General features: G+C 36.0%; 1 protein-coding gene across 1 annotated transcript in view; it reads left to right on the top strand.

Moving 5' to 3' along the window:
- Positions 1-10,512, top strand: part of LOC123668114 (neurofibromin) — an 84,245-nt gene extending 73,733 nt beyond the window's left edge. Inside the window, exons 59-66 of the mRNA XM_045601907.1 lie at positions 926-1,030; positions 1,296-1,425; positions 1,545-1,620; positions 3,514-3,601; positions 4,514-4,612; positions 4,685-4,817; positions 7,912-7,967; positions 10,072-10,512. Of these exons, the coding sequence (XP_045457863.1) occupies positions 926-1,030; positions 1,296-1,425; positions 1,545-1,620; positions 3,514-3,601; positions 4,514-4,612; positions 4,685-4,817; positions 7,912-7,958 (678 nt within the window). The 3' untranslated portion in view covers positions 7,959-7,967; positions 10,072-10,512. The remainder of the gene's footprint in view (positions 1-925; positions 1,031-1,295; positions 1,426-1,544; positions 1,621-3,513; positions 3,602-4,513; positions 4,613-4,684; positions 4,818-7,911; positions 7,968-10,071) is intronic.
- The last annotated feature ends 1,714 nt before the right edge of the window (positions 10,513-12,226 follow it).

The following is a 12,226-nucleotide window of genomic DNA, read 5'->3' as shown; positions in this document are numbered from 1 at the left end:
CGCCATCGGTCGGCTTCTTAAGTTCCAAGGTGGTTGTGGAACCTTGTTATCCCTTAGTCGCCTCTTACGACACCCACGGGAAGAGAGGGGGTGGCTAAATTCTTTAGTGCCGTAGCCACACAGCACATGATCAATATCACACGGAATTCAACAATTAAATTTTCGATTCATTATATCACTACTAACAAATGACTGATTATTAGGGGTTGTTTCATAAAACGTTATTGTTTTTTTTTTTTTTTTTGGAAGTTAACCCCTTGCAAAAAAAGTAGTGAAATCGCCTAAAACAATAGACGCTGACACTCAATGACGCTGATTAGTGCTGATGCTGATAGTGACACTTAACCCCCCTTTTTACACTAGTTCTGCAACCAAGCGTACGGTTCACCTGATAGTAAACGATTAACGTAGCTTATAGACGTCTGCAACACCAAAACATCGTAAGCGCGTTGCCGAATTCACCAGTCGGGCCGCTCCAGATTTAGAACAGGATATTTCCTACTGTGCCCTACCTTAGCAGACTATAACTGTAGCAGGATGAAATTTTTAATGTACCATACCAAAATATATATATTTGGACATAGATGTAGATATTTAATGAGTACTAAATCAGTCAGTTCACGCTATCGCAGTCTACTGCTGGACATAGCCATCACAAGTTCACGCCAGACATCCATCTTTTCTGCAATCCTCATCTAGCGTACACTGGCAATCTTACTTAGATAGTGGGTCCAGCGGGCTAGAGGACGTTCCGTATATTAATTATTATTATTTTATGTACATTTATTTTTATTTTGGACAGAACAAAACTATTTTCTGTTCGCGACCCTACACGATGCACAAAACGATCGCCACTCCGAGCCGAGCGCTCAACATCCGTTATATACTATCAGCATCAGCTATAACTATGTATAATTTCTTTTAGGTGGTGGACGATGATGGCCGAGGGTCTCCAGCCAGTACGGATGATACAGAACGACCGTCCTCTACGAAGAGTGGTGATAGTGACTACCCGGAGTCGGCTACCAAGGTATAAATCAAAAACTACATACATCCTCTAATATCCCACTGCTGGGCATAGGCCACATTCTCCATGTAAGCGAAAGATCGCAGCTTAACCCACTACGCTGCTCCACTTCTGGTCGGGCATATGTTCTCTACTATGAGTGACGATCGCTATCAGCTGTACATGATAACAACCAGGAGAAAATGGGAGGCTCACTATGGCAGAGAATTAGAGCGGAACTAAATATTATGTCACAAATTTATGACATTAGAATGTCATATTTTTTCAGCAAACGTCACAAGACAAGGAAACCAATAATCCGGAATGCAACACGCTTCTAGATCCTTCGGTGCTAAGCGACTTCACTACGCAGGCGCTCGTCTTGACAGTTTTGGCTACTCTAGTCAAGTATACCACAGGTGAGAGTCATATTGGCGGTAATTATTGGATTTAAATCGTTTATTTATACTTTAACTTAAATATTTTCATATATATGAAAGAAAAATAACTAAAAGTAATAATGTATACTTGTAAACAGATGAAAAAGAAACCAGGATACTGTATCAGTACTTAGCCGAAGGATCCGTGGTGTTTCCGAAAGTATTTCCAGTCATGTAAGTATGCTCTACCGTGCCCACTGCTGGGCGAAATTTTATTAAGAGACGCTTCACACTCAGCGGCCTCCGGTAGGATTAATTCTTATGTCGGGGGTCCGGAAATACACAATACACAAGCAGAAACGCCTTAACCACGACAAATAACTATATAGCCGATACAAATGTTTGCCTTAACCGGCGTTTGAATCCGCGACCGCAAGTACACCAGTAGACCAGTGCCGCGACCACTGTGCCAACGCGTCGTCAAAAAATTACATAAGGAGAAAGGTAGTTTTTTATTTCGATTTTGGATTTATTAATGAATATCTAAAACACACAGATGTGTGTTTAGTAGTCATCTGTTCCTAAAGTAAGCAACTTAATGCTTGTGTTATAGGTAACAGCCGTCTGGTATTACTAAATATTTAATTTTTTTTTAATAAATATATATAGAAATATTATATATAAATAAATGTATATATTACACCCAGACTCAGGTTGAATCGAACCCGCAACCCGCGGAGCAGATAGCAGGGCCACAACAAATTGCGCCAACGGGCTAGTCAAATCTATCTGATATATACAATTCTCGTTTTGCGATGTTGTTAACAAACTCCACCGAAACGATTGGACCGATTTTAATGAAATTTTGTGCGCATATTGGGTAGGTCTGAGAATCGGCGAACATCTATTTTTTATATTTAATATATAATTAATTATTAAGTTATAAGTGCGGTGCATAATTTATTAAGTTATATGTGCGGCTCATCCCAAAATATATATTTTCTTATTTAAATTCGCGGACGACACGTGTTTAGTGGTAGCTCAAAAAACAGTTAAAGATGCCCAGGAAAAATTACAACATAATTTTAATCAATTATGTAAATGGGCACACGATGTGGGTCTGATAATAAACGCACATAAAACGAAGATGATACACATTCACTCGTCGCACAACCAGACAGACATCAGACCTACCATCGTGGCTCACAGCCACTCTTGTTTGCACTCCTCATGCAGTCTAAATTGTTCGTGTGAAGATATTGAACAAGTGAAAACACATATGTACATAGGCTTAATAATCGATGACAGATTTACTTGGGGCCCGCATATAGATCACGTGTGCACAAAATTAAGATCCTTATTAAGCAAACTAAGTATACTCAAAGCCAAATTACCATACCAGACACTGCGGCTCCTATACGTGGCCTTGGCTGACTCGGTTATCGATTACGGTGTCAGTAGTTACGGTAGATCCTGCAGATCAAACTTGGAAAATATTTACAATTTACAGTTAAGATTATTAAAAACAATTGTACCTAGACGCATACTTAATAATTATAAGAACAACTATAATCAGCTCTTTCGTCATTGTAATGTTATGAATATATATGATAAAGTTAAATTTTCTGTTCTAACCCAAATTAATAATACAACCTTGTTAAATGAAAAACTAAGACCTATAGGCTTACGTAAACTTGAATCAAACCTTAAATATCACCTACCAAAAACTAACAATAAGTATGGAAAGAGAACTGACGACTACTTAATACCCGAATATGTTAACGAACTGCCCAGAGAACTGCAAGAAATGTATAAGAGTACCACGAAAACCAAATCACGTTTAAAAAAATATTTTTTACAAAAACAAACTGAATTAACTGAGTGACTCTCTGTACCCAGATAAACCCGCGAGGTTTTCGTGGTACTTAAATTTCAAATTAAAATGTATTTGTTATATATTGGCCAATAAATTGAAAAAAAAAAAAAAAAAAACTATTATTTAGCATTGAAAAATATACACAATCCTCAATTTTCACGCTTCTACGATCAACCCCTATTTTTATTAGCGCTAAGTGACAACATAACGTTTGCCGGGTCAGATAGTAACATATAATATTGATATTACAGTCACAGCTTACTGGATATGAAGATACAACACCTTCTGATGCACTGCCACGATCAAGCGATACTGAGCGCGGTACAGAGCATCATACAGGTAATACAGCATATGTTTTGTGACACTATTCACCTGCCGCGGTTCTACCCAGGTTTGATGATAATTCATTTAATTATTTATTAAAACTTTATAGGACTCAAGAAATATTTTTTTTTTATCAAATGAACCGAAAAAGTCGAATGAGAATGTTATGGACGACCTCCCCACCCACATACACAAAAATCATGTGTATTTCTTTTTGTGTTAAGTATGTTGATTTTTTGAGAATATGTATATATTTTATGTGTGTGTGTATATATGTATATATTTTTATATGTGTATGTATGTATGTGTGTATGTATGTAAATGTGTGTGTATATGTATATTATATAGTATACACTAAAATATTTACTTATTTATATGTTTTTTTTTCTTTTCTTTAATAATTATGTAAGTCTATCATATCGTAGTTTTTATCTATTTATTATTGATTTTTCCTCCTTAATTTGTGCACACTTCTAACCGCTGCTACTGTATCGTGTCCAGTATCCAAAGGTTATCTGGAAGAAATCGCTATTTAGCGATAAGTTCGCCTTTGTATATCTTGTATTGTATCTTTCTTTATATGTGTCTGTATTTTGGTGTACATTAAGAATAAATAAATAAATATTTTTAAATACATGCATAGTTTGATTCGATTCAAAAAAATTGAGTATCGTGATATGAACAACCATACAGACATCAAGTTTGCAGTGCATCCGTTAATTGTTTTATTTGTTAGAAATTGCGCATTCTACGAAAAATAAATACACATCATATCGAATCCAGCAAGAAGGGATTCTTGTGATATTTCTTGATTTTCCGGGTCTTTTCTCCCCTCCACTTTTGAGCCTCACGTGATTAATGGTCGACCCCTTTTTGTAAATTAGACACAAATAGGCTGAATATAACAGTAATCGAACAATGTTTCAGAACATGGTGGCTTCGGAGGACGCGAGCCAGCAGCAGCTGCACTACATGCAGAGCTGCGGCTTCGGGGGCCTGTGGCGGTTCGCGGGGCCCTTCACCAAGGTAGCGCACACATACGTACACACGCACGTACACACACACTCGCACACGGTCACTGAGCGCGCGTGTCCGCAGAGCCAGTGCACGGCGGAGAGCAGCGAGCTGTTCGTGAACTGCCTGGAGGCCATGGTGGAGACGTGCCTGCCGGGCGACGACTGCGCGCGCCCGCCGCCGCCCGAGCCCGACCGGCCCGCCGCGCCGCACGCCGGTCAGTGGGAGGGGGGGGGGGGGGTAGTATATTGCATTACAGGTGTGGAAAGGCTGTCATTGCAAAGAGTCCCGACAAATGTTGAGGTTGACAGTCGGAACAAGTTGCAATAACGGTTCCGCACGTGTACTGAACGACTATTTTTAATACAGTTGCGAAAAAATTAAGCAATTTAAATAAAATAATAAAAAGAAAATTTCTGATAAATGGCGCCAACCGTAGAATATAAGCAGTTTTTTTTCTTCACCCATTCTGATAAGCAAAGGGAAACTATACAGCCAAGTCTTCAGTAGAAATTTTTTATTGATATGAAATGAAAATGAAATTTAATGAGATGAAATGAAATGAAACCTAACCAAACTCATTCAATCAAATCATTAAATCTGATATTGAAACAAATTAGTAGCTTCTTTTTAGAAATATACGTATTTGCATGAATCATAAAAACTTTAATAAATTTTTTAAGTAAAAACTTCATGGTTAGTTTTTCTTTTTAATAGACATTATTTTGACAGTTGGAAAAGAGAACGCACTAATTCGGGAAAGGTAAAAAAAGCACAAGTATGTATAGGTCTACCAGGATCTGATGGCAAAAAGGGGAAAAAAATTGACGCTAGCAATACTGGGGAAATTGGAATAAAACGTTTTGATACTTTTTTTTCCTTATTTATAATTTATTGATAAGGATAATTTTTTGAAATCTTACTGTGGCGAATGTGGGGTACTAAATTTAGATGAAAACTCCAATTACTCTGTTTATGAGTTTATTAATTAATTATTACATTTTATTTTATTTTTATTGGAAACAAACAAAATCAATAGTACATTCATACACAACATACCACTAACACATTTTTCAAACAAGTTTTCACAAATAATTATAACAATAATACCTACATTTAGCAAAATAATTTTGAGAGAAATAACAAAAATTTTAAGGTATTTTAAAAATATAAAAGAATCAAAACAAATACACTATAATATTAATAATTTCGATTAGCCAATTCAAAATTTACAAAAAAAGGCAGGCATGTATATAAAAAAGACAGAAAAAAATTATAATATTTCCATCAGCTGCTCTACTACACTCCTCTTATAAATACTTATTGAGCAGCCAAAAGGGTCAATGTTTTGTAAGTGTTGATTATAAAAGTTGCATGAACTATGTATGAAGGTGTGTTTTTTGTAAGAGGAGTATAAAACAAGCATTTTCAAGTTCTGACAGTCTATAAATTTGATTACTAACTTAACGTCATATTAATTTCTCGTGTTTCTGATATAACGAACATGGGAATCATACTTGATTACGGTTGTATTGTGTGGTGGTCGTAAGGGATATTGTTTGATTGAAGCCATTCTTTTATAACAGCAATACGGTAGGCTTGTGTAGGCGGTTTGTTTAGTTGTACAGAATGGTACTTGGCGTTGTCCATGACAATTAGAGAAGGTTTTGTAAGATTAGGAATCAACTTCTCCGTAACCCATTTTGTAAAATTATCTTTATTCATATCATGGTGATAATCAGCAGATGTACTCTTCGACCTATACACCAAACAGTTTGGCACAAAACCATTTTCTCCACCATCATGTACAATGATCCATCTAGGCCCTGTCGAAATACTTTTAGATGGGCCTGCAACATCTTTATTTTGCCAGCATTTGTTGACTGAACATGAACCGTGTATGTAGGTTTCATCTAAATAAACCACATCTAGCTTATCGTCGGCTTCTCGATTCTTTTGCATACGCTCCAAATACTTGAATCTGTGTATCTTTATGTCATGTCGCTCCATTAAAATAGTCCTTTTTGATTGGCACTTCACGAATTCGAATCCAATGTCTTTCAAAATAAGTCTGAAGACAAAATAAAATTGTTTTTTTAGATTACTATGTTTTTGGATTATATTCAAACTCAGAGAAAATGAAATTCATTTTTGTTACCTTAATGATTCTCTTCCTCCATTGAAATTGATTTCCTCCCGAAGAATTTGTAGCAATTTCATAACAGTGGGTATTTCTTTTCGTACAGTGTAAAACTCATTTATCTTGTTTCTAATCAATTCTAAATCAAAACTATCCAAGTTTTTTTTTTTTTTTTTTGCCATCTTCCCTCTTCTTACCGGGCGTACTAAATACGCCTTTGTTAGATCTGCCTTCAGCAACAATTCGTCTTATGGTAGAAACCCCTGAAATAAACCAAAGTTTAGTATAATACTAATAATATAATAATAATAATAGTAATATAATACACACGAAAAATGCAATAAACCAAAGTATCAAGACGTGTCATTCCTACTAACCAGTCAACGCTTGCACACGGCTCAATATCGATGATTGTGTTTGTTCTGCACCTTGTTTATCAAGTATTCTTTGATAAACATTGAAAACAATAATTCTTGCTTGCGATCGAAGAGGTTTCTTCGACATTTTCACCACTTTTTAAAGGAAATTTGAAGCCAAATGAAAAATAATTCTTCGAAATTTCAGTTGACAGATGACATTTTGTTTGTTGCCATATGAAAATCGCTATTTTTTTTTTTTTAAAAATTGCCATCAGATCCTGGTAGACCTATAATAGCCCACATCCCGAACGCTATACGTCCCTGCAATACGCCACTTTTTGAGCAACTGTATTAAAAAGATCCTCCACGCTGCTCCAACGCGGGGTATATATTCCCTACTATGGGTAACGATCGCTATCAGGTGTACATGATAACAACCGGGACCGACAATGACTAACGACCAGACCGGAACTAAATATTTGTATGGACACAAATATCCACTTCGAGCGGGAATCGAACCCGCGAGCGTCGGTGTTTAGGCGCCGCCGATACACCATTACACCAGAGCGGTCATAATGTATAAGATTTCTTATTAGCGCAAAAGCTCATAATCTAACAAAACTTACTAACTAATTTATTAAATAACTTGAGACTTATAATAAATTCCTTAAGCTTTTACGGTTACTATCAAAATTTTTAATTTTACGAGACTTACCTGTGAATATGGCGTCTTTGACGTCAAATATCGGGAAATAATATTGTGTGTTAGGACCCGCTTATGTAAAAACATTTACAATTTATGAATACTTTAGGTGTACACCGCCAACCTACGATTTTCTGTTCCGGTCAAGACTCTTAGCAGAACGATGTAAGTACATCATAGTAAAAGTGTTACCAATGCTTCCTCAATAAACAGAGTTGTCTGTAAAAATTTAAGATAAATAAGACCTTTGTATTCTCTTAAGTTTCAATATTGTATTTTTTTTTTCATGTATTCTTGTGTTGAAGAAAGTGTTAAATAAATAAATTAAATTAAAGAGTGACCTTTCGAGACACACGCTTGATATATGACACTGGATACCAAAGACACATACGAGGGTGGTCCGATCAATACTTAGCCCATAAAGGTGAAATAAAAAATTTTTAGAAAACTGGTAATTTATATCTCATCATAGTCTCCTTTTAGTTCTACCCATTTGACCCAGTAATGTCCTCAATTTCTTTAACCCATCTGAACAATACGTTTTCTAGAGGTCTGCTGCCGACTGCTGACTGCCTTGATGACGATAACCTCTTCATTCGACTCAAATTTCTACCCAGCGAGTTACCTTTTCAAATTTGAAAACAAAAAGAAATTTCACAGGGTCGAATCTGGAGAGCTGGGTGGTTGGAACAGCAGTTCTTAGCCTAATTCGACTAATCTGAAAAGCATTTTTTTTTTTTCGCTAAATGGGGCCGTTTTTATTTTCTGAAATTCGGCGCTGAATCGGTCCAATAATTTGTCATAATAGAATCCTGGGACCGCTTTGCTCTTTTCCAAGTTGTTGATGTAGATCACACCTTGTGAATCCTAGAAAACGGTGGCCATTGCGTTTCTGGCCGATGGGAAAGGCTTCGCCTTCTCTGAGCACGTTCACCGTGTGCAGTCTAATGTTTCGATTCTTTCTTGGCCTCTGGGGGTATACCAGTAGATTCATATTTCATCAACAGTCATGAAATGACGCAGAAACTCCTTCGGGGTGCGCTCAAATATCGCGTTGTCCGGACAGCTTTCTCATGCCCAACATTGCAGGAATGACCAACGTGGTTTTATGAAATGCCTGCTGTGTCAGCTGTACTACTACGAGATTGTGGATTGTTGCCGTTGTTTAGTACTGTAATCAAATTTAGCGTGTTTTGTTATTTTATATAATTCATAATATTGAAACTGTTCAACGTAATGTTGCTATACGACGATAGATGTCGTTGTACGCATTTAAATCGCGCTATCGTTTGGTTCTAGGGTTTTGATATATGCGTCTGCTATTGCTATTTGCAAATAAAGGACCTCACCTTGCAACGGCGTATTTGTTTTGTAAATTTCATAGAATTGGGGTAGTTTTCTTGGCGACTTTTTTGACTAAGTTGACTTCCGCTATAGCCGTTTTCGGGGCTCCTAGGTGTTGTGGCTCATCACAAATCGACATGCGATCACGTTGAAGCTCTTATACCAATTATCGATGGTAGCCATCGAAGGAGAAGAGTCACCGTACACAGCATCCAAAAAGCTCGTTGATTACGTTGCTCGATTTTCCTTTCAAAAACAAGAAGGAAATAAGCGACTGATATTGCTCTTTTACCATTTTTCTAAAATCCGCGGACACGCCCGCTCCCACAGGTGGTTAAAACAAAACTAAAAGCCTAAAACGGCTGAAATTTTTACCATAGCCATAGTGGCGCCATCGAGCAGTGAGGCTAAGTACTTATCGGACCACCCTCGTACTTTTTTTATGTCACTAGGTCGGCAAACAAGCGTACGGCTCACCTAATGGTAAGCGATTACCGTAGCTTATAGACACCTGCAACACCAGAAGCATCGCAAGCGCGTTACCGACCCAATCCCCAATCCCCCCAGGAGTTCTGGTCACCTTACTCACCAACAGGAACACAATACTGCTTAAAAACAGTATTATTTAGCTGTGATCTTCTGTAAGGTCGAGGTACTACCCCAATCGGGCTGCTCCATATTTTGAGCAGGAAATTCCTGCTGTGCCCTACCTCAGTGAAACCTATCAATTCAGTTAAAAAATTAAATTCTTAGAGACTTAATCTTATAATTATTATTTTCTATAGTTTAATTGGTTACCTTTGTTTTGCAAAGACAATAAATAAAATTGCAAAATTATCTTTGCTAAATTCCTCAAATTTTCAATCTTTCCGCTGTCACACATTATTAAAACGATATATCTATTTTAATATTTTATAATTTTCAGAGATTAAATCTGGCCTGCTGCCAAACTTGGTAGAAAACTGAAAGCATCAAATGCGGAACAGTTGCAGTAAGCGAAAATAAATAATACCTAATCATAGTTAATGTTGCTAAAATCATCTATAATAATGTATTTAATAACTTAGATAATTAATGACGAAATAGTTGAATGCCTACGCATATATTTTGAACAACAATTTTCAATTCCTATTATTAAAAGTTCGGTTTCACCCGTAGGAGGCATTATTTAACTTTTATAAATAGATGGATATTACCAAAGTATCATTGTAAGCACGACTGCGTAAAATCAACGTTACTTTCTTATCCTTATGCACATTGTTAACAAGCCATTTTGCCGTCCATTACCTGAAATGACTAAAAAATCAAAATCAAAATCAAAAACAGCTTTATTCAAATAGGCTCCAAGAGCACTTTCGAATCGACATTTTACAAATTAAAACATTAAAAACAAATTATTATTTTCGTAAAAGTGAAGCTACCACCGATTCGAAATGTAGATTCTGCAGAGAAGAATCGACAAGAAACTCCGCAGTTACTCTTTTGAAAAATAATATATAAACTGTGTTTTAGTACAAAATTAGTAACATGTTGCATGAAATACAGCGTCACTAAGTCCACACATCTTTATCAACTATGTAAGAAAACCCAATAATCCGCCGACCTGCAGTGGACCATCGTGACTTTTCCTACACGAAAGTCTCCTACATGATAAGTATCTGAGACTTCACTCTCAGCATAGTTCTCAACGTCATTATCAGCGTCACTGCGTTATTGTTTCACAAGATTACGCTTCTCATTTTTTTTTTTGTATCGCGCGCCCTCTGTCGTTTCTCAGAGTAAACTTTAAAAAAAAAAACCTATAAAATAGGTAACGTTTATTTATGCAGTCCTGCATGCAAGTCGGGCATGTAAGCAATAATTATAACTTGGTAATATTACGAGATTCGTTTATTTTATTGTACTTAAAATACAAATGTGCTGTAATTTTAATAGAATATAATGCATTTTGTCGTTGCACACTTATATAAATATAAAGCGGTACATTTCATTAGCATGCGTAGATAATAACATTTTATTTAAAAATAAGCCTTAATAAATAAAGCGACAAATTTTCATATTTTTTTTTTGTATTTTTTTGTTTGAAGGATTCCTTAAAAAAAACATTGTGACACGTTAGTGATTAAAGTAAGTTTTATACAGTTTAAATGTTAAGTTCACTAGATTTAAGATATATTTGGTTAATTCTACACATTCTATTGGAATGTACTAAATATTTTAATGCGTAAATGTATGCACAAATCGTATTTGGTGTTGTGAATTTTATGACGTCATTATACCTTGTAAGGATGTTAGTTTGATTTTGTTATGAACAAGGGGTTTTCTATAAAATATGTTCGTAAAATTTAAAAATTATTTTTAGTTTTGAATAGTAATATTTATTTATTTTATACTTTATTGTACACCACAAATATATTACAAACAAAGCATAAAGATAGTTACAATGGGCGGACTTATGGCTTAAGCCATTTTTTCCAGACAACCCAGTACACACACAGACACAGCAATAAGTGGTCATTCATAAACTACGTCACACGAATTTCACGATTTTTTTACTCCACCCCGTCCTTGTCACAGATGATAACGTTTATGAGACCCCCCTTCATACCTAGTGTGACGTCACGTATTTTGCAATTTTACACCAATAAATAGTTATTTATTAAATTAAAACACCATTTTCGACATTATTTTTATTTCCATGTTACACCAAGTTTCAATAAAATCAACATAAATCCAACATAGGTATGAAAAATGTAATTATTTTAATACTTACAGTTATATTATTATATTTTTCAATGTGATGTCACCAAGTTGGACCCCACTCCGCCCCTTGGCACACAACGTTGCACTACGTAGACGCCCTCCCCTTAAAACTTACCAAGTTGAACCCGTCCCCGCCCCTTGGCACACAATGTTACATTTTGTAGCCCCCTTACCCCCTAAAATGTGACCTAATGTATGAATGGTCCCTAATTGTAAGCTTTAAATGGGCATAAAATACTGAAAGAGCATAAATTGACGAGCATCTGTATTACTATGCCATGAAACATAAGAAATAGGTGAGGCAAAATGACACAAAA

Source organism: Melitaea cinxia, chromosome 30 (genome assembly GCF_905220565.1).
Source record: "Melitaea cinxia chromosome 30, ilMelCinx1.1, whole genome shotgun sequence".
NCBI lineage: Eukaryota > Metazoa > Arthropoda > Insecta > Lepidoptera > Nymphalidae > Melitaea > Melitaea cinxia.
Note: the sequence above shows the minus strand (reverse complement) of the source record. Positions and strands in the feature narration are given on the sequence as shown.